Source organism: Terrapene carolina, unplaced genomic scaffold (assembly GCF_002925995.2).
Source record: "Terrapene carolina triunguis isolate 2854851 unplaced genomic scaffold, T_m_triunguis-2.0 Scaffold95, whole genome shotgun sequence".
Lineage (NCBI taxonomy): Eukaryota > Metazoa > Chordata > Testudines > Emydidae > Terrapene > Terrapene triunguis.
The window spans coordinates 30,344,532-30,367,439 of NW_020664446.1; the positions used below are offsets into that span (position 1 = coordinate 30,344,532).

At 42.6% G+C, this 22,908-nt stretch overlaps 1 protein-coding gene across 3 annotated transcripts in view; it reads left to right on the forward strand.

Annotated features, from left to right (window-relative positions):
* Positions 1-22,908, forward strand: part of BLNK (B cell linker) — a 160,117-nt gene that overhangs the window by 105,357 nt on the left and 31,852 nt on the right. For all 3 annotated transcript variants that reach the window (XM_026651156.1, XM_026651155.1, XM_026651158.1), the window contains 3 exons: positions 10,648-10,713; positions 17,154-17,210; positions 19,432-19,481. In XM_026651156.1, coding sequence (XP_026506941.1) covers positions 10,648-10,713; positions 17,154-17,210; positions 19,432-19,481 — 173 coding nt within the window. The remainder of the gene's footprint in view (positions 1-10,647; positions 10,714-17,153; positions 17,211-19,431; positions 19,482-22,908) is intronic.

The window sequence follows — 22,908 nt, forward strand, 5'->3', positions numbered from 1 at the left end:
GTGGGAGGGGGGAGATGGTGTTTGATGATTAATTTACACACTTCTATCCTTTTAAAATGGGATTGCTTTAGAAACTGAAAACAGGCAAGTAATAAGGACTTTGCCTCCTTTTTTGAAAGAAAGATAGATGAAGATAATACTCAGAAATATTACACTAAAAACAGAGCACTTCTAGAGAGCGCTGCTCCTGACAACTATTTTGAACTGCACATACTCAGACAAAGATGGTAAATCATTATTCCATTATTTAAGTTTCTGAAGGTGGAGAGAGGAGAGATTTTTAAACTTTTCTAAGCCTCAGGCAGCACATTTACAAACCTTCTTCAGAGCTTGCAAGCTTTATTCATGGCGAGCCTTGCTCTGCACCTTTGTCCAGAAACAATAAACCTCTTCCTTAACTTCTTGCTTGCAGACCTGTTTATAAAATTACAAAGCTAATAGAGATACCAATCAAAATAAACAGATAAATACCAGGTGGGGGAGACTATTTTGGAATGTGTGTGTGTATGAGAGAGAGTGTCACCATGAGGAACAATAACAGAGAGGGCTGGATGTGTGTTTTCTTTTGCATCATTTCACATTTCAGTCTCTCTATTTAAGTTTCCATGGCTACAGTACAGTTGTCTGTTTGATTTCTTTAAAATGTTCCTGTGACATACGTTTTTTCCCCTTCTGCTTCCTTTATATTTTCCTTTTTTTTCTGTTTTCCGTGTAACATTTTCTATCCTACCTTTATGGCTATGACAGTGTCAAGCTGTAATTCCCAACTTGAATTTATTAAATATCCCTTCTTATTCAAAGTTCCCACTGAGCCCACTATCAGAGGAAGCATTTGCTATCACAGAACAAGATTGTGGTGGGCTCTTATGGAGAGCTGAGGGAGCATATAAGAGGCCTCCTCTGCACATCCTGTCACAATACACCACCTGCTCAAGGGGGAATGAAGGCACTCCTCTTTCCATGTGTATCACCCCAAAAAGGGGCTCTGGCACCACCTTCTCCATGTGTAGAGGCCATCCTCCATTTGAAGCAGGATTCTAGACTACAGAGGGGAGATCAGTTAGTGGCAGCTCTGATTTTTGTGTTATGTCATGTTTGAATATAATATATAATTGTTAAATACAAATTCTCATTGCTCTAATGCAAAAACTAGCACACTCCACAGCAGCTCATGGAATGATCTTGTGCACTAGGAGGCTATGACCTCCTGAACACTTCCCTTGCACGCCAGAGAGCTCTGGGTAGAATTCTGGAGAATTACTTGCACAGCTCCCAATAGGGCAGTGTCCCTATGAGCGACCACAATGCCAGGCTCTGCCTAACTGGCACAACTTAATCAGTAGTGCACAAGGTTTCTGGGGGGCCTTACCTCATGTTCCAAATTATGGGATTTGCCTCCTCCACCCAAAACAAATATATTATTGGTTGTCTATTTGAAAAAATAAGTGGTCACTCAGAGAACCCAAATGAGGGCCAGACCTGTTGTGTGGTGTATGACATTTTAAAGTGACTGTGGGTGGTTATTGTATGCTTAAGCTATGGAACATTCTAGATCCAGAATTCAGAGGAGCCTTGTCAGCTAGAAGCAGTTACAGATGGAGATGTGATGGCAACTGAACCCAAGAATGAAAATATGCTAATTAGTAATTAACTTTGCTAACTTGTTTAGTTGTAACTTTATTTTATTTGTGGTGTTATTTTGAATCAGTTAAAGTCATTGCTGTTAAATTACAGGCATGACTGAATTTAGGAGACAGAGCACGTAGGTCACTTGATAGTTTATAGATTTAAACCCAACTCACTTCCATAGGTTCCCTTTTTGCCTTTAACAGGTTCCTAATGCTACTGCCAGAGCAAACCCTCTCCAGTGTGGAGTCCTTGATAATTGGAAAATCTGGGCCTTTAGCACAAATTTAGTTGAGTGTTTCTCCTTTTGCCTAGTTTAAGGCTGGAACTCCTTCCTGAGGTGCAAAAGACAATTTAGCAAGAACTGCAGATGGCAGAAGTTCTAGGGGGCAAGCATCCCTTATTCCTGGAATTCCCCGAATACTCTAGATAGACAGAAAGCTGTATGCCTGTAAGACATCTATACAACTTCCTGGGTCAGCAATTCATTTCCAACTTCTAGAGCTTTGTTTAGTTTCATATCCACCACTCCCCTCACTGTCTTTGCTGTTGGCATTGTGCCTAAAATTGTTTATATTATTAGCACCACACCCAATTCTGACTTCATCTCTGCTCAGAGTATGGATTCTCCTACAACACTACTAAAACTCTGCACACAGCTAGAGGATTTCTTAAAGAACAACTGCTCAGAAACTCACCCGAGCCCCACTCTCTCTAAGCATAATTGTTTTAATGTCCTCACAAATATATAATATTGATAGATACAGGATAAATCTTTCATGTGTCTGGAGAGAGAATCTCCTTATTACATAGATCTCCCTTAAAATAAAATAAACTTTTCTCTCTCTCTCTCTCAACCTTGTGTACTTGAAAATCTTAGTTGAAAGCATATAAACACACTTTGTAAAGTTGTTTGCTGATCTTTAAACATGTTCTTTGAGTAGCTAACGTGTCACATGAAAGAATTATGATGAGCACAAGATAGGGTGACCATATTTCTCCAAGGAAAAATAGGAAACCATGTGGGGCTAGCCTGAGCCCCCCCGCCCATACCCCTGCAGGGCTTGCCCAAGCTGCTTGCCTGAGCCCTTCCCCCCCAACCCCATCCCCCCTTCGAGGCTGGGGCTGGCATCGCTGCTCACCCCCCCATGCGAGGCTGGGGCTGGCATCGCTGCTCGCCTGAGCCCTGCCTCCACCCCCGCACAGAGCTGGCATTACCGCTTTCACACACACACACACACACACACACACACACACCCCGCATGTTCCTCCACACCCCATTTTTGCCAAAAAAATCAGGACGGCCAGGACAGGACTTAAAAAAGGGACTGTTATGGCCAAAACAGGATATATGGTCACCCTAGCACAAGATAAATCATTTCCTTTCTATTTCACATACACTCATCCCATGCTCAGCCATCTATGGGGCAGCCCAGCTAGTCCTTAGGCACAGTCAGACATTTAGGGCATGTCTACACTTACCTCGGAGCAATTGATCCAGCGGGGGTCAACTTATTGCGTCTAGTGAAGACGCGATAAATCGACTGCCAAGCGCTCTACCGTCAACTCCGGTACTCCACCAGAGCGAGAAGCATAGGCGGAGTCGACGGGGGATTGTCAGCAGTCGACCTACCTCAGTGAAGATCAGGGCCGGCTCCAGGCACCAGCCCACCAAGCTTGTGCTTGGGGCGGCACCTGGAGGGGGGCGGCGCGGCGCTCCGGCTCCCGCCGCTGGGGGGGAGAGCGGGGCCACGGCCGGGCTCGCTGCCCTCCCCCCGGCGCTCTGGCCGCCGGGGAGAGCAGAGCCCCGGCCGGGCACTCCGCCATCCTCCCAGGGCTCCGGCCGCCCTCCCCCCCCCGGCGCCCTCCCCCCGGCGCTCTGGCCTGGGGCGGCAAAAAACCCAGAGCCGGCCCTGGTGAAGATACCACGGTAAGTAGTTCTAAATACGTCAACTTCAGCTACGCTGTTTTCGTAGCTGAAGTTGCGTAACTTAGACCGATTTAGCTCGCCCCCACCCCCACTCCCCAGTGTAGACCAGGCCTTACAGAGCACAGACAAGTTCTTCTTTCTTGATCTACTGCATTTGCAATCATCAGCATTTCCAATCTGTGCCATATACATCCTAGTTTTCCTCTCACCAACCATTTTGAAAGAACAACCCTGCTGTGCTGAGGATACAGAAAATGGGTTACTTATCACTTCTTTTAGAAACAAATATACAGGAAAAGTTGTAGGACATTAAAGACACTAGTTTTCAGAAATACTTTTTGTGTGCACATAGTCCTTGCCCAAACATTGAAGGAAAATGCCCCCCTTCCTATGATCATTCTTACACCTATTTCCTATAAGTGTACTATTTTCAAGTACTGGGACAAGCGGGTCTAGGCCTGCCCAAAGCTAGATGTCCATCCCCTCCACTGAGGGGGAGGAGTCATTGAACCCAGGCTGCAAGTCAGTACTGGAGACAACAAATGAAAAAACAGGGACAGGAATGAAGGTTAAAAGTTGGTATCCAGAGGGGAACACCCTGCAGAGAACCCCCGACAGCACCCACTGCTCCTCAAAGTGTCTAAGGAATCAGTGGACAATGCCCAGAGGAACTCTGTCAGAGGTGTGATCAGACAAGGGACTGAAATTAGGCCCCCCACTGAAGAAGACCCCCCACCCATCCAGCTTCCTCTTCCTGGTGTGAAGGAAGGAGGAGGCTAACAAGGAGTCTTGCGACTTTGTGGGGCACGGGTGGGGTGGGGACGCAGGGAGAAGTGCAGCCAGAACCTTAGTAAAAGGTTCTGAAGGAGCTGGAAGAGGAGCTGTAACCTGACACACCTTACATAGATGTGCCCCAGAGACTCCCTCTCACCACAGAAAGAACTGGTGTCAGAGGAGTTTGTGAACCATGCCAGGTACAAACATGTGCTTATGTCTCCATGGAGGAGCCACCCACTGATATTCCCAGCGGGCCATGGAACCAGAGTGTAGTACAGTGGAGATACAAAGCCTCTGCCTTCAAGATGCCTACAATCTAAAGATGCACAATAGTTCTCACTGGAGAAGCTCAAGAATATCCATTTATCAGGAAGATTATAAGGAATACAGAATCAACCCTGCCACTATGCCAGGGTATGTGATCTGGGCTATCCTTTGGATGGATTAATTGGGTAGCTACCTCAAGCACATGAGGCACTGTGAAATAAGTACAAAAAGGGGGGTGGAGACAAAGGGATCAATCTATGAAGAATCTTTGAGGAGTATTCCCCCCCCCCCTCAAGCTTGTGGAATGTAAAACATCTTTTTGGCAGAAAGCAGAAATCCAAACGCTTTACAAAAGAAGCTCATAGATGAAGAACCACCATAGTCCCAGGGTCTGATCCAATGTGCACTGAAGTCAGTGGGCTTTTGATTGAATCCTAAATCAGCTACATAATTCTCACAAACATTTCCAAATGTAAAAAGTTACATTGACAGGCACAGAAGCCCTGCCACTGTTTCTCTTTTTTGTTTGTTTGTTTGTTTGTTGGTAAGCCTGGTTCTAAATAACATAGCTCCAATCAGAGCTGAACAAAGGGATTCAGTGTTCATCAAGAATCATATAGCTTAAGGCAAGAAGAGACCACCAGATCATTTAGTCTGACCTCTGTATATCACAGGCCATCAACACCACCAAGCACCTGCGCATCAAACCCAGCACCTGAAATTAGACCAAAATATAACAGCCCAGAGGACACTAGTCTGTTGTGTGCCATTGGTAAAGAATAGAAGGGACCAAGGTGCACTAGTGCCTGAGGTCTCCAGCAATGGCAGGGAAATTATCAAGTGTGATATACCCAAATAATCCTGGCAAGTGACCTGCTCCCACATGATCCAGAGGAAGGCAAGAAAAACCCAAGGTCACTGCCAACCTGACTTGGAGGAGAATTCCTTCCCAACCCCTCATATGGCGATCAGTTAGACCCTAAGCATGTGAGCAAGAACCAGCCAGCCAAGCACCTGAGAGAGAGAATGCTCAGTGACACCTCAGAGCACCCTGTCCAGTCTCCCATCTCCAGTCATAGACATCTCTGATATGTCAAAAGAAGGAGACAAAACACACAAATACATACACACATGCTCACATCACATTGGAATACATGGGGGAGAGGGGAGAGAAAAAAAATCCCTTTCTGACCCTACCAGGTGACCAGCTGAAGCCCTCAAGCATGAGCTTATAGGAACATAAAACATAAACCAGAAGTGAGACCGAGGGCTGCTGAGCCTTACCCCCAATCATCACAAGTTGCGCTCATAAGTTTGTCCAGCTCTTTCCTAAAACTAATTACGTTGTTTGCCCCCACAACTCCTATTGGGAAGCTGTTTCAGAACCTCACTCCTCTGATGGTTAGAAATCTTCTAATTTCCAGCCTGAATTTGTTCCTGGCCAGTTTATTTGTTCTGGCACAAACATTGTCCTTTAGTTTAAATAACTCTTCACCCTCCCTGATGTATTTATAGAAAGAAACCATATCCCCTTTCAGCCTTCTTTTTGCTAGGCTAAACAAGCATAGCTATTCCAGTCTCCTGTCATAAGATAGGCCGTCCATTCCCCTGATCATCCTATCTAGTAGTTCTTCTCAACACCTGTTCCAGTTTGAATTAATCTTTCTTGAAGACGAGTGGCCAGAATTGTACACAGTATTCCAAATGAGGTTTTACCAGTGCCTTGTACAATGGCATTAATACTTATGTCTCTACTGGAAATGCCTTGCCTGATGCAAATGTGATACATGGATGTCTTTTTCACAGCCTCCTCACCCTGGTGGTGGCTCATAGATGACCTGTGATCAACCCACAGACCCAGGTCACTCTCCTCCTCTGTCACTTCCAACTGATGAGACCCCAGCTTGTAGAAGAAATTCTTATTATTAGATCTAAGTGCATGATCTACCTAACCCTAACCCTAATACCTGATGCCCAACCGCAATTCTGATTAAGGGCTGGCAAGCCTGTTTGGAGAGAACACAAGCACATGTTGCACACTAACTAAGCCATTTAATTCTCTTCTGATTATTTTTATTCCCTATTACTTTTCATTTACAGACACATCAGCCCAGATTCCTCAAAGATATTTAGGTGTCTAACTCCCACTAATTTCAATGAGAACGAGGCACCTAAATACCTTTGAGGATCTGGGCTGACAGATTCAGGCTGGCACTGGAAGCAGAAATGCCAAAACTCTACAAAAATGGCTATTTATGGTGTTTCAAGCCTGACCAGAAGCTGAATTTATCAAAGCCTCACAAAAGACTCTGTTCTTGTGAGATGTGGCGCCTACTTTTGTAAATCCAAATGAACTGATTTATTCAAATAAGAATCCAAACTTTTGAGGTTCACCCATTACTAGTTTCTATGATGGGTTGCTGTTTTAACACCTATCATTTATATTATTATGTTTTAAATGTGATTAGATGGCAGGAGGGTTATTCCACGGATTTTCTGTTCAAATGAAAACCTAAAAAGCCAGTATGAATTAGGTTCTAAAAAGAAGTAAGAATAAAAATTAAGGTAAAGATTTAGGAACATAGGAATTGCCATGCTGGATCAGACCTCAAGTCCATCTAAACCACTATCCTGTCTCAGACGCATGGTGGAACGTATGCCTACATTAGCCACCTACGGCCATATTTAAAGTACCTAAACACATAGGTGTTCAGCACTTTGGAAATTAAGCTAACAGTTCCTATTGTCTTCAGTGGAAAGAAGTTTAGGGTCTCTGTTTAGTTATCAGGAGAGCCTTAATATACAAATAAAACTTGCTCTTTTATAGTGCTTTCCACCCAAAAATCCCAAAGTGCTTAAACAATATTATTCAATTAAGCCTCTGAACATTCCTGTTAAACAAGTACCATAAGTAGGAGTATTCTCATTTCACAGATAAGGAAATGAAAGCAGAGAAAAATTGGCTGTCACTCATTTGAGAGTCACTTCTAATCAGTGGCAGAGCTTGGTAGAAAACTCAATAAATCTAAGTCCTGTGCTCTAACCACTACACAATGCACATGCTAATTACACACATAAACTCAGGGCCTGAGCTATTGATTTCAGGCCTATACATACATAATTATACACCTGCTAGGCAAATTACATTATTTTCCAATTTGGTTGTATTGATTCTCAAATAATTCCAATTTCCTTTGAAAATTATTTTAATTAGTTTAAAGAGACACCCAAAATTACTGAGGATAGTGAAGCTGGAAGTTATGTTTTGTTTTGGCAAGTCTCACCTATCACTCTGCCCTTTCAATACTTCTGTGCATTAAGACTTTCAGATTATTAAGATTCTAAAAACATACAGTTGTAGCTTGAGGATTTTATTGGTCTATGTAGGCAAACCCTCCAACAACTTCCTAATGGACTTCTCCTCCTTTGGAAATATAACAAAGTGAAAATAAAATATGGAATGAGAACTTCTAATGATTGTAGGCAGGCTTTCAAAAGGACCATTTTTTAAAATCACATTTATTCTTCCTGTTAGTCATGATTTGATCTGAAGATTTCATCTAGTATAGTTCAATTTTTCTCTTAGAGTATCCTGAGGAGAAAACAAAGAAAACTAAATAAAATGATCTCTCTGTAGAAGTTTGTATTAGGCTGTGCTCTCCGTATTAAAATTTTAACTCATTTTTCCTTATAAAACGAGTATGTTTACAAAGAGGTTACTTTGTGTCATTGGAGTCACCTTGGGTACCTAAATCATTTTTGTTGTTGTTGTTGTTAAGAACTCAGCTTTATTTCATTTAAGTGGTACTCAAATTACCTTCCTCACAGGAGTATTCCTCCTGAAGCCAATGGCACTAACTGACATTCAGATAAATTGGCTTTAGCCCTAAATATCAGATCATGTAACCATAGTCTAGATCATGAGCTCTCAGCCTAACAGTCATGACTAGAGTAGGGTGAAGATTTTTGAACAAATCTTTTATTCTCCCAAAATGTAGTTTTGGTCAAGCTGAAACATTTGACATGAATTTCACAAATAGCTTTGGCAATTTTTTTTCTTGACTTTGGCACCATTCACAAAATAGCTGGAGGAGAAAGAGGTGATGGTGGTCCCCATTTATATCTTTTAGCTAGTAGTTGGACATTCAACCAGCATGTGGGGGATTCAGGTCCAGATTCCCCCACTGCCTGACAGAGCAGCAGAGAGAGAGAGTGAAAATGGCTCTGTAGCCTGGTGGTTATTGCACTCTTCTGGGTGGGGGTCACCCAGTTAAAGTCCCTGCTCCAAAGACTATTCAAGTATTTTATACAAAATGGAACAGCTTCAAAGGCAGGGGGCTGGACTCGATGACCTTTCAAGGTCCCTTCCAGTTCTATGAGATAGGTATATCTCCATATATTATTAATTATTATTATTATTAAAAGAAGAGAGACCTGGCTTAGAATACTCTCTAGCCCTGTGGTTAGGGTACTCTGTTTGGAGGTGGAAGACCCAATTGCTCCATATCAGACAGGGGGGGGGGGAATTGAAACTGGGCATCCCACATCCTGAATGAGTGCCCTAACCACTGGGCTAAATAAGGGGGACCCCCACCTACTCCTCCATCCATTTTATGATTCTAGCCCTTTCAAAATGCTCAGAAACAAAATGTTCTGAGGTTGAACAATTTTTTTAACCTGAATTGGACTTTTTTGATTTGCCTACAGTTGTCAGGACTTTTCTGATTCAATGTGGGTCACATAAAAATAATGGGGTGGGGAGGAGAGACTGCTTGCAAAAAGAAAAAAAATCAATTATTTGCCCAGCTCTAGTCATGACTACAAAAGGCGACTGTTAGATGAGATAGGAGGCAGGGTTGGAAAAAATTGTTTTTCTGTTGTAACATGGGGAGCGTGGTATGGAGGAGATTGAGAAGCACTGATCTAGATGATTCATATAGATTAGAAACCAGAGAGCATTCCCACCACACATATAGAAAACTGTCAATCCGTTTTCTGAAAACATTGCATAACAGATTCAAGTTTTTCACTTTAATCTAGGCAGTGATGCATCTTGATTGCTTTGCTGCTTCAGCCATTTGCTTGGACTTAGAATGCTGTTTAAACTTCATCAATCTTTGGGCTCTAGAACAGGGGTGGGAAAACTTTTTGGCCTGAGGGCCACATCGGGTTTCATAAATTGTATGGAGGGCTGGTTAGGGGAGGGGGTCGTGGCCCGGCCCCACCTCCTATCTGCCCCCCTGGGACTCCTGCCCCATCTAACCCCCCCCGTTCCCCAATGGCCCCTCTGGGACCCCTGCTCCATCCACACACACCCGCTCCCTGTCCCCTGACCGCCCCCAGATCCCCACTGCCCCATCCAACCACATCTTCTCCCTGTCCCCTGACTGCCCCCAGAACCCCTACTCCTGACTGCCCCCTGCTGCCCCATCCAACCCCCCCTCCTTCCTGACTGCCCCCCCCCAGGACCCCTGCCCCCATTCAACCCCCTGTTCCTCCCCTGACCACCCTGACCCCTATCCACACCTCTGCCCCCTGACCACCACCCCGAACTCCCCTGCCCTCTATCCAACCCCCCCTGCTCCCTGCCCCCTTACCGCGCTGCCTGGAGCACCGGATCAGGCCAGGCTCTGCAGCTGTGCCACCCAGAGCATTGCGCAGGTGGCGGAGCGAGCGAGCTCAGGCTGCGGGGGAGGGGGAACAGCAGGGGAAGGGCCGGGGGTAGCCTCCCGGGCCAGGAGCTCGGGGGCCGGGCAGGATGGTCCTGAGGGCCGGATGTGGCCCACAGGCCGTAGATTGCCCACCTCTGCTCTAAAAAGATAATCTTTCTTTCCCCAAATGCAGAGCTTGCCAAAGGGTTCTGTTGAAAGGTGGAAAAATATTGCATATGTACAAGTGATTGTAGCAAGTGAAATACTTAATAGTGAACAAACTCTTTTTGATGTGTCAGTTACACTGAAAGGAAAATAATTGTAATACTTTAAAAAAAAATAGCCTTATCAGCCACACTATATGATTTTCATGATGTTTTGTCCAATATCTTACAGGCAGCTTCAAAAGATGGTACATGATATCAAGAAAAATGAAACTGGAATAATGAGCAAATTCAAAAAGTAAGTTATAGATGTTGATATAATTGTACCTTGTTTAAAGCTCAGAATATCTAGCAAGTTGTATTACCACTTTGAGGGTAGGAGTGTGTGTTTCTGGATAGACATATACTAATAACAGCTTTATTCCAGAGCTGTTCCACATGCAGGATTGTCATTAATATCAATGGAAGCGGCTGCAGAATCAGGCCCAAAATTATTCTAGAGTGTAAGCTGCTGATGGATCAGTTTAAACAATATCTACATATAATGTATTCATTGAGGTTGATTCTCCCAGGCATGTTTGTGTGTCCCCTTTCTCTTTAGGCCTATGTTCAGGCTACCCCCTACTATTTAATTTTAATTTGAACTCCTACCTTCATGCAACTAATCAGCCATAATATTCAAAGCTCAATCCTGAACATACCATACATAATAAGAAGTTTTAAAAGAAACCCATAACACTAAAACCCTAACCTAATATTCTTAGTCCAGCAGTAAATTGCAGAATTATTATAATTAAATAATCACAATATACATGTAGATAAAGCCCGGTGTTTCTTCATGCGTGGTTATATGAATAAGACATCCTTTATTTCCAAAGTCAGAGTCATCTTTTAGCACAATAACTATTAAGCATGCACACTAATTTTTAATACAACATATCTTTCACATGGGATTAACATATGTATGTGACATTCTCATTGATAATCCATGGATCATTTACTATAGGTGTAAGAAAGATGTACACAAGATATATTAATGAACTTTAAAAAAATGTTATTTACCAGGTTTTCAGGAAGCATTGGCAATGATAGGACAACACCACACAGAATAACTCAATATAGTCTATCGATGCAGCTCTCATACACAATGGAAACATAGAAGCACACAGAACACTGTGCTTAAGTAACAGCAACCATGATGGATAAATTCGAGATTGGAAAGTATTATTTTAGTATCTGCTAAATAGGGAGTGTCTTCTCTTTGTGGGGGAAATAGACTCAGTTGTGTGATAGAGCTCTCCCTCACTGTGACCTGGTGATACACATGAGAATGAAGCAGGGAAATTCAAAGCTAACCATTACACTTTTTCCTTCACTCACCCTGTTGTAATTAAGTATTGCTGCAGTTTGCAGAAAATCTCATATTCAGATGTTACATAGAATCTATACCTATTCATTGCCTACACGTGGGCACAACAACACAAGTGAAGGGCTAAACATCAGTCTTACCTTTGACTGGCACTTCTTTTGTCAGTTTGGTAGAGCCTTCAGTAACTCAAACATACTTTGCCTTTGCAGGGGGTTTTAACATGGTGTATGTACAAACTGCAGAGCTCTGGACCTTGATATAATGAGGAGGCTGCCCTCATGGAGTAGAATCAATACCCGAGCTTTTATAAAGAATAATATCACAGTAACAGCTTTAGAGCACTTAGACTTAATAACATCACAGTGCATCAGCAGCAAATGTCTCAAAGATGAAAGCACATAACAAAAATGAGAGAAGGATCTCAGAGTTATAATTTATAGAGACAAATCATTTTACCATGGTTGCTTTCCCTTGGAGATGTATAGCTTTGAGGATGTGCCCCTTCTTTAAGAAGAAGGGGGAAATAATAGAATCTAAGTGTACTTACATACAGAAAGGGTGGGACGTGCAGCCTGCATCAGTCAGATACAAAATGGCCATTCTAGGGCTGCAGCTGCTCAATGCTCCCAGATTTAAAGAACCAGTTACCAGAAGAGCAGGCTGGAGAAGGGTGAAGAGCAGGCTATTAAATGGTGAACCCAGCATAGAGCTCAGTAGTAACCAGGAAACTAAGGCCTGGTCCACACTACCCCCCCACTTCGGACTAAGGTACGCAAATTCAGCTACGTTAATAATGTAGCTGAATTCGAAGTACCTTAGTCCGAACTTACCGTGGGTCCAGACGCGGCAGGAAGGCTCCCCCGTCGATGCCGCGTACTCCTCTCGGCGAGCTGGAGTACCGGCGTCGACGGCGAGCACTTCCGGGATCGATTTATCGCGTCTAAACCAGACGCGATAAATCGATCCCAGAACATCGATTGCCTGCCGCCGGACCCTCCGGTAAGTGTAGACGTACCCTATGAAATAAGCAGCTTCCTCAGGGAGTAGGGAAGTATTGCCAGAAACAAGTATTCAAAATCACAAGTCTAGCTTCCAACAATCATGTGATTGGTTTAAAATAATATATTTTAAAATTGCCTTTTTATTTGCCTTTGAGGTGCACTGGGGTCACATTTTCATGCTTTTCTCCGAAACCCTCAGGGCTAGAAACTTATTGGGTTTTTTTAAAACTGAGATTCTCATATTCGCATGGAGCTAGGGCCTCAAGAAAAACACCAAATATCATTAGATGATAAAATTGCAGGAGTTGTAATAATAGTAGGAATAGAAGATTCCAAGGTTCAGAGACAGAACCTGGTGGAAAAGAGTTAATGTCTCATTATGTTTTTAGACTATATCCTTGCAGTCCCTTCCAACCCTGTGATTCTTTTTGTGGACTGTGGCTGCTTTCTCTGCATAAAGGTGACACAAGTCCATCTCAGCTACTTTATAGCTTCTAGAAATGTCAAGATTTCTTGGAAAGACAAGGTTTCAAAGATATGGATGCATGATAGGACAAAAACTGAATTTGTTTTCTGTAGCATATGTTTTCCGCGGACATCTGTCTTTACAATGAGAAATGCAAAATATGTTGGCTCAAATGCAGGTCAAGTATAAGTGGGATCCAACTTCACTGACGTCAGTATAAGTGCACGTGCTTACACCAGGTCTGAATTCATCCTATATATTATTCATAGAACATTTATATTGCAAGCCTTAAAGACTGATTAAGCGCTCCTGGAATACATTCTGTTTATTATTAATTTGTATTAAAACAGTGTCTACTGACCCCAGTCACAATTGGGGTCCCATTGGGATAGGTGCTTTATAGATAAGTAAACAAATGAACAGTTCCAGCCTCAGAGAGCTCACATTCTAGGCTACTTAAAATTATTTGTTGACAGGAAATCAGAATATATTTGATTGTTCCTTGTGTGTGTGTTTGTAAGTCCTTTTGACAGTTGTATGAATATAAGTAACTACAGAGAAGAGAATCGGGGACCAGACTCTTTGTTTCTTAAAAGCTCGTCTGCTCTTCTTGTTTATTCCCCAACCTAGGTCACAATCTTCCTATCTGTGAAACCAAAAATTTGGCCCCGTATCTTGCTAACATGCCCATGTTTACCTTTAATCATGTGCATAACCGGTTATAGGCTTGGAGCCTTAGGTCCTGTGGAGATCATGATTTCAGAGAGGATTATAAATTCAATTATAGAACAAGTAATGGGTACAGTAGGATTTATAAGCAACAGAGAGCCTGTTTCCATGTCCATGTCCTTCATATTGCAAAACAGGGAAATAAAAAACAGAAGTTATGGGCTTTATGCCACAGGGTGCTGAGTGCCCTCAACTTCCATTGTATTCAATTGGCCCTGATTCAGCAAGGGACTAGTTGCGTACTATTGGGTAAATCCTGGCCCCATGGGATTCAATAGCAAAACTCCCATTGACTTCAACAGAGTCAAGATTTCACCCTTAAAGATTTGCACATGCTTAAGTAGCTTGCTGAGGCAGGGTTTGGGAGCTCAGGACACTCAGCACATTGCAGATCAAGCCTTAGATGAAATATCTGATGAACTGTCTCTATATAAAAAAAGATTTTCCAAAATTTCCTGGGGACATCAGTGACACTTCATTGACAAAGCCAGCAGCAGAAAGTGAAATAAAGAGGCTGCCAATAACCAGAATCTGTCCATTCCTTGAGATGACGTTTGTGCCCACATGGTCAGCTACTGAGATGACACAACACCTGAGATCCTGCATGCCTTACACAAGCAAAACACCCATAAACTTCAGATCTCTCCTGCTCCATAACTCTGTAGCACTTACTGTGCCCCCTGTTTTCATACAATCCTGCAGATGGCAGCTGGAACTGTGGTAATTTACACACTATGCACTGAGTATATAATATTGCAAACTAGTCAGGAAAACAAACTGAAGTACATGGAGAAAGAGGTAACAAAACAGAAACAGTATAATCATACATGTATCTTAGCTGAACCAATAGGAAACTTGTGTTTCCCTTTATGTACCAATGTAATGTGTTTCAGATTTCTTATTATTGATGCTCAAGGCCTTTTGTTAATAAATGGGACAACCCATTAAAGTCAAAAGTATTATATCATGTAGCCATAAACATTACAGTACCACTATTTTGTGCAAAGAAAATATGTAAAACCATACTAAGAACATTAATAACACTCATGGGCAGCTTCATAAATATTTTAAAGAGTTTCTTTATCACCAGACACTTCCAAAGCAGCAACGAAACATTCCACTCTATCATGAGATTCCATTTGGGTTCAGTTTGTATTCAATCAGTTTAACAGCACTAGTTCAGAGTTTTGACAAAGTTTTGACAGGTTCAATGAATTTATTTTTTAATAATAGTTGTAATTATGTAGTGCACCCAGGGCACTGCACAACAATAAATACAGTAAAAACATAACATCAACTAAAGAAAGCAATATAATAAAAAAAATCACCCTGTAAGCAAAAATGGACCAGAAGAAAAGGACACATCAATAGTAAGGGCCAACAAAATTAAAGAACATTTTTGAAAACAAAATTTTTTCAGCTATTTCTTAAAAGCTGGGAGAGGTGGGCTGAAATGCAGGGTAGAGCGGAGCAAGTGCCAGTCTCTAGCACAAGTGGTGGAATCTCTAAAAACAAGTAGTCTAGGAACACAATGTTAGGACAAGGCTCAGGGTTCAGTCCTGCAGTTCATTAAACACCCTGTCTGCAAAGCACTTACACTTATACCTACACCCTGACCGCAAAGCACTCTTCAACGTCAAGTAACTGAGGGCACGTCTTCACTACCCACCGAATCGGCGGGTAGCAATCGATCTATTGGGGATCGACTTATCGCGTCTAGTGAAGACGTGATAAAATCGATCCCCGATGGCTCTTCCATTGACTCCGGAAATCCATCGCGGCAAGAGGCGGAAGCGGAGTCGACGGCAGCGCGGCAGCGGTCGACTCGCCGCCGTCCTCACAGCCAGGTAAGTCGACCTAAAATACGCCACTTCAGCTACGCTATTCACGTAGCTGAAGTTGCGTATCTTAGGTCGACCCCCCCCTGTAGTGTAGACCTAGCCTGAGTAGTACCTCTGACTTCAGTGGGAGTATTCCTATGCTTAAAGTTCAAGACATGCCAAAGGGCTTTGCTGCCTCAGCCTCAGAGTGCTCAGCACATTGCAGAGAGGAAGATTCAGACCATGGTACTTTTTAAAATTGAAGTCATTCATTCACTTAACTGCCTGCTAGCTGCTATCTAGTGTGTGGTGTGCAAAGCTACTAAAGCAATGCTGGTCTCATATTAAATGAAATGCCTCAAATACCAGTTGATTACTTATTAAAACTAGTGATGCAGAAAGATGTGATATGTTATTTTTTAAACAGCTGTAAACATTCTCAAAAACCTGTTTGGATTTATTTTTCTTTTGGATGAGTCTTATAGAATTGAAAATTATATCTCGGCTGTGGAATTCTGTAGGATGTTTCCCAAACCTCCACAAAAGAAAAAGTCATTCTCTAATAAACGTATGGGTGAAAACCTGGCCCCACTGAAGTCAATGGGAGCTTTGCCACTGACTTCAGGGAGGTCAGGATTTCAGCCTGTATATTTCAGAATTGAGTAATTTCTGTAAATCCCTATTCAGGTCTATAGGACTTTTCCAGAAGGATTAACTCACAAGTCTATCAAATGTAACTTAAATACGGAACAGAGTATATTTAGGGCACTTTCAAAGTGGGTAAAATTGTTTACCACTGTGATTTCTTTTGGAATCACTTCTGATGTAATTGCCTATTTTGCAGATAAAAGATATGCTAAAGAACAACTATAATCTCTCCCTTGAACAACATGCACTTAGATAGGACTTGATCCTCTTCTACTGAAGTCATTTGGAGTTTTGCTGTTAACATCAACAGGAGCAGTATCATGCCCATTGCCATTGCTTACAAAAAGAAGTCCTAAAGTGTAAAAGTATTATAAATGTACAAGTATTATAAATGTATGGTAACTAGACAGTAAGCTCCTGGGAACAGGGACCATGTCATTCATGTTTGCATATTGCAAAAATAGTGGGTGAAATCATGGCCCCCGTCCAGTCAATGGCAAAATTCCCACTGACGTCAATGGGACCAGGATTCCACAGTGTTGACACTCACTAAATAATATTAATACAGTTCAGTAACTTTTCTGTGGGTTTGTGTTTGAATTTTAGAATAACTAACATATTTGAAGAGACTAACAAATACAGATGTGGCCATAAATTGTTTCATTTCTGTGACAGAAACATAATTTCTTTTCTATTGCTATTTAGGTTCCAAAATGAACAAGTGGCCTTAATTTGCAAAACTGGGAAAAATACTTGGGATCGGTATGCTATTTCAGAACCACACAAGGCATGATAGATGGCTCAGATACAGAGCTCTTCTGTGCTTCACATGCTTTTGTTGTAACATATTTACATATTCTGCCAGGGCCACAGCCAGGATTTATAATGTCAGTCAAAATACTGAAGCGAGCCCTCCCAATTTATTGTCCGAACACCTACAATATGGGCCAGGCCACACATCCCTCTCCCTCAGAAGGGTCCTTATTGGCTTCCTCTCCACCCTTTTCCTTTGTCTCTGATGTCCTTGTGCACCTCAGCACAAATCCAGCACAGAGCAGCCTGCTGAATTTGGGGCCACCCTCTCCATCAAACCTAGACCTGGCCATTTCCCCTGGCAGTGGCCCTGGTTTCTTCATTTTAACATGCCTGTGCTAACCTGGATGAGATATGGGAATAATGCTGTTAAGAATGCTTAATAACATACTGCCTGCAGGATAAGTTATACTCATGTTGTCAGGCACTAGTAACCATTCATCAAGGAAGAACTACCTATACTTTTTTCTGACACCATTAATCAAGAGAGCTGGGCAAACTCTGTGAAAAATATTCCATGGATATTTTCTTGAGCTTGGTAATGAATTTATTTTGGCCATGCCTGCACAATGCATACATGTATGTTCACTTTTTACAACTATATGAGCAGTATAGTTTCACTAGCACGAACTGTGGAAGAAATCATTCACAGAAACCAAATCTTAAAATTTGCACATCTGGGTATTCAGTCAGATGCACTCACCCGATCAGGGAACAGAAACAACATTTAGCTGTGGGTCTTAGCTGAACAGTCACAAGTAAGCAGCATGCCCAAGTCTTGAATATTGAGTATCAAATTATTGCAGCAAACTGTTAAGAAAAACAAAACTGGGAAAAAAATGAGAGAAAAATTGAAGGAAATCACAACGGCTCAGATACCTTCAAGAGCACAAGAAAAAGTTACAGTCACTGTGGACATTATTCCTGGTGAATTATACACTCAGCTCCGCAAACAAACAACATCACAAGAAGCACTTCTTTTTGGACCTGATTGAAAGCCCATTGGAGTCAATGGGAGTCTCTCCATTGACTTGGGCATTGGCTCAAACCCAGGGTGTGGTCTCATCAGTGCTAAGGAAAATTGTTGGATTATATATTAAGAATTATTGTAAAAGGGCATTTTAATGCAAATGGTATTAATGTTTTCTATTAATACAAAAAGCAAAACATTACTAGCTTCAGATACTTCCGCTCAAGCATGTAATAGCCCAGATGCAGCATTGGATCTGACTTGAATAACTTCACAGAAATGTGTCTCTCTTCTTATGAGGTAATGTCAGATCATTAATGGAATAATAAATAGATCACTACACTAAGCTCCTGGGGGTGCTCGCCCAGGGCTTACAATTAAACAAACAGGAACCTGCATGATTTTAAATTCTAGGTAAGCATAGCACAGTTGCAAATGAAGAGAAGCCTATAAAGAATGTTTCAATCTTTCTATAAATAATCTTTTGGTTCACTCAATACTACAGAACCAAAGCTATTCAAATTGTATTCCCTTATGAAAAATAATTGGTGTGAGACTTTCTGTTAGTACTTCCATTATTGTACCAAACATTCAGTACCTCATATATGTGACAAATGCAAAGGTTGAGAGCCCAGATCTGATCTGATACCAATGTAAATCAGTAACTCCGTTGACTGCAGGAGCTATACATGTACAAAATCATTGTAAGTGAGATCAGAATCTGGCTGAGAGACAGCCTGGGAAAACTTTTAAGCCTCAATTGGAATTTAAAGAGCATGCAAATCTAAAGTTGTAAATTAGAACCAGAGAGCACTGTATTCTTTTATCACCTTACATATAAACCTCTTACTAGGATTTTTTATGAACCTCAATCAGCTTTACTTCTTTAAACAGATGTGCACATATCTATAATGTATAATGCTGCCTGTAGCTTCTGCTCCTCTATATGTTTGTTTCTTTAAAAAAAAAAGTTCTTAACAAAAAAAATTCAGATTGCATTCTATATTCTTGGCTGTTTCCAAAAAGTACTCTCTTTTCAGAGCATTTGCCTGCAGCAATTGGCTGAATATCTGTGACAATGACCTGTGTCTTCAGTTGCAGATATCTTTTGTCATCAGCTTTTTTTATGTGTCTGGCTAATGCTTGCCTTCCTGCAACTATTACTTATTGGATCATAAATGTAATAATTATTGTTTACAGGCTAAAAAATAAACCCCCACCAAGTGTACCACAAAGGGATTATGCTTCAGGTAAGGATGGCTTAATGAAACTTTAAACTGTATATTTTTTCTAAGAGTGTTACAACTGCATATTTGCTCACATTCATCTTCTAGGTGAGGTGAATCCTAAACCATTACCAATAACTTATAATGCAATGCTCTCTGGTAAAACTATGGACAGCAAACTGTGGAGAGCTAACCCAATGGGAAGAACAAAGAGCAAGAATCAGAGGGGTAGCCGTGTTAGTCTGAGTCTGTAAAAAGCAACAGAGGGTCCTGTGGCACCTTTAAGACTAACAGAAGTATTGGGAGCATAAGCTTTCGTGGGTAAGAACCTCACTTCTTCAGATGCAAGTAATGGAAATCTCCAGAGGCAGGTATAAATCAGTGTGGAGATAACGAGGTTAGTTCAATCAGGGAGGGTGAAGTGCTCTGCTAGCAGTAGAGGTGTGAACACCAAGGGAGGAGAAACTGCTTCTGTAGTTGGATAGCCATTCACAGTCTTTGTTTAATCCTGATCTGATGGTGTCAAATTTGCAAATGAACTGGAGCTCAGCAGTTTCTCTTTGGAGTCTGGTCCTGAAGTTTTTTTGCTGTAAGATGGCTACCTTAACATCTGCTATTGTGTGGCCAGGGAGGTTAAAGTGTTCTCCTACAGGTTTTTGTATATTGCCATTCCTGATATCTGACTTGTGTCCATTTATCCTCTTGCGTAGTGACTGTCCAGTTTGGCCAATGTACATAGCAGAGGGGCATTGCTGGCACATGATGGCATATATAACATTGGTGGACGTGCAGGTGAATGAGCCGGTGATGTTGTAGCTGATCTGGTTAGGTCCTGTGATAGTGCTGCTGGTGTAGATATGTGGGCAGAGTTGGCATCGAGGTTTGTTGCATGGGTTGGTTCCTGAGTTAGAGTTGTTATGGTGCGGTGTGTGGTTGCTGGTGAGAATATGCTTAAGGTTGGCGGGTTGTCTGTGGGCGAGGACTGGCCTTCCTCCCAAGGTCTGTGAAAGTGAGGGATCATTGTCCAGGATGGGTTGTAGATCACTGATGATGCGTTGGAGAGGTTTAAGCTGAGGGCTGTAGGTGATGGCCAGTGGAGTTCTGTTGGTTTCTTTTTTGGGCCTGTCTTGTAGCAGGAGGCTTCTGGGTACACGTCTGGCTCTGTTGATTTGTTCCTTTATTTCCTTGTGTGGGTATCGTAGTTTTGAGAATGCTTGGTGAAGATCTTGTAGGTGTTGGTCTCTGTCTGAGGGGTTGGAGCAGATGCGGTTGTACCTCAGTGCTTGGCTGTAGACGATGGATCGTGTGGTGTGTCCGGGGTGGAAGCTGGAGGCATGAAGGTAGGCATAGCGGTCGGTGGGTTTTCTGTATAGGGTGGTGTTAACATGGCCATTGCTTATTTGTACTGTGGTGTCCAGGAAGTGGACCTCCCATGTAGATTGGTCCAGGCTGAGGTTGATGGTGGGGTGGAAGCTGTTGAAATCATGGTGGAATTCTTCCAGGGTCTCCTTCCCATGGGTCCAGATGATGAAGATGTCATCAATGTAGCGTAGGTAGAGAAGGGGTGTGAGTGGACGAGAGCTGAGGAAGCGTTGTTCCAGGTCAGCCATAAAGATGTTGGCATATTGTGGGGCCATGCGGGTGCCCATAGCGGTGCCACTGGTCTGGAGGTATATGTTGTCACCAAATTTGAAATAATTGTGCATGAGGATAAAGTCACAGAGCTCAGCAATAAGTTGTGCTGTGTCATCATCAGGGATACTGTTCCTGACAGCTTGTATTCCATCTGTGTGTGGGATGTTTGTGTAGAGAGCCTCTACATCCATGGTGGCTAGGATGGTGTTTTCTGGGAGGTCACCAATGCATTGTAGTTTTCTCAGGAAATCTGTGGTGTCACGGAGATAGCTGGGAGTGCTGGTGGTGTAGGGTCTGAGTAGGGAGTCCACATATCCAGACAGTCCTGCAGTGAGAGTGCCAATGCCCGAGATGATGGGGCGTCCAGGATTTCCAGGTTTGTGGATCTTGGGTAGTAGATAGAACAACCCCGGTCGGGGCTCTAAGGGTATGTTGATTTGTTCCTGTGTTAGTGTAGGGAGTGTCCTGAGTAGATGGTGCAGTTTCTTAGTGTATTCCTCAGTGGGATCTGAGGAAAGTGGCCTGTAGAATTTGGTATTGGAGAGTTGTCTGGCAGCCTCCTTCTGGTAGTCAGACCTGTTCATGATGACAACAGCACCTCCTTTATCAGCCTCTTTGATGATAATGTCAGGGTGGTTTCTGAGGCTGTGGATGGCATTGCGTTCTGCACGACTTAGGTTATGAGGCAAGCGATGTTGTTTTTCCACAATTTCTGCCTGTGCATGTCGGCGGAAGCATTCTATGTATAGGTCCAGACTGTCATTTCGACCCTCAGGAGGAGTCCATGTGGAGTTCTTCTTCCTGTGTTGTTGGTGGGAGGGTATCTGTGTATCAGTGCGCTGTTCAGTGTTATCTTGAAAGTATTCTTTGAGTCGGAGGCGGCGAAAGTACGCTTCCAGATCACCGCAGAACTGTATCATGTTCGTGGGGGTGCTGGGGCAAAAAGAGAGTCCCCGAGATAGGACAGACTCTTCTGCTGGGTTGAGTGTGTAGCTGGATAAATTGACGATATTGCTGGGTGAGTTAGGGGTACCCCTGTTGTGGCCCCATGTGCCAGGTAGGATTTTAGACAGCTTACAGTCCTTTTTCCTTTGTAGAGAGGTGAAGTGTGTAATGTAGATCTCCTGTCTTATTTTAGTAAAGTCCATTTGTGTGGAGGGTTGGTTATTTATGAAAGTCTCCAGGTTGGAGAGCTCTTTTCTTGGAGAGCAAGAAGTAGTTGATGGCCAGTTCAGTGGTTTGAGCATTGGCCTACTAAACCTAGGGTTGTGAGTTCAATCCTTGAGTGGGCTACTTAGAGATCTGAGGCAAAAATCAGTACTTGGTCCTGCCTAGTGAAGGCAGGGGCCTGGACTTGATGACCTTTTGGGGTCCCGTCACGTGTGAATGAAGCAATATTTGCTTATTTTACACCTTCATTGCCTGCAATTGTGTTTTACCTTTGTTTTGAAGTGTTAAGAATGGTTTTGTTAAGGAGAAAAAGTAATACAGCAGCAGACTAGGTGGGGAGTGACTGGAAGTTCTCAATCTAATAATCGTTCAGTGACTTCTATCACCAGTTCCAAGTGGACAGGCTTCCACATCCCTAAAACTATCATAGTTAACTGGCATCCAATTTGGAACTGAATTGTCAAGAGGGCTGAATGAGCTCTTCCTCCGTCTTTGTTTCCTTTAATAAAGGGATTCATGGGCATGGCAGTGTGGGGAAGCTTGCATCGCTACTATTCAGACTGGGGATAAGTAGAGGACTACGTTGTCCAGCACATCAGTCTGGGACTCTTTCATGAGCACGCCAAATTAATTTCTAAAACCAAAT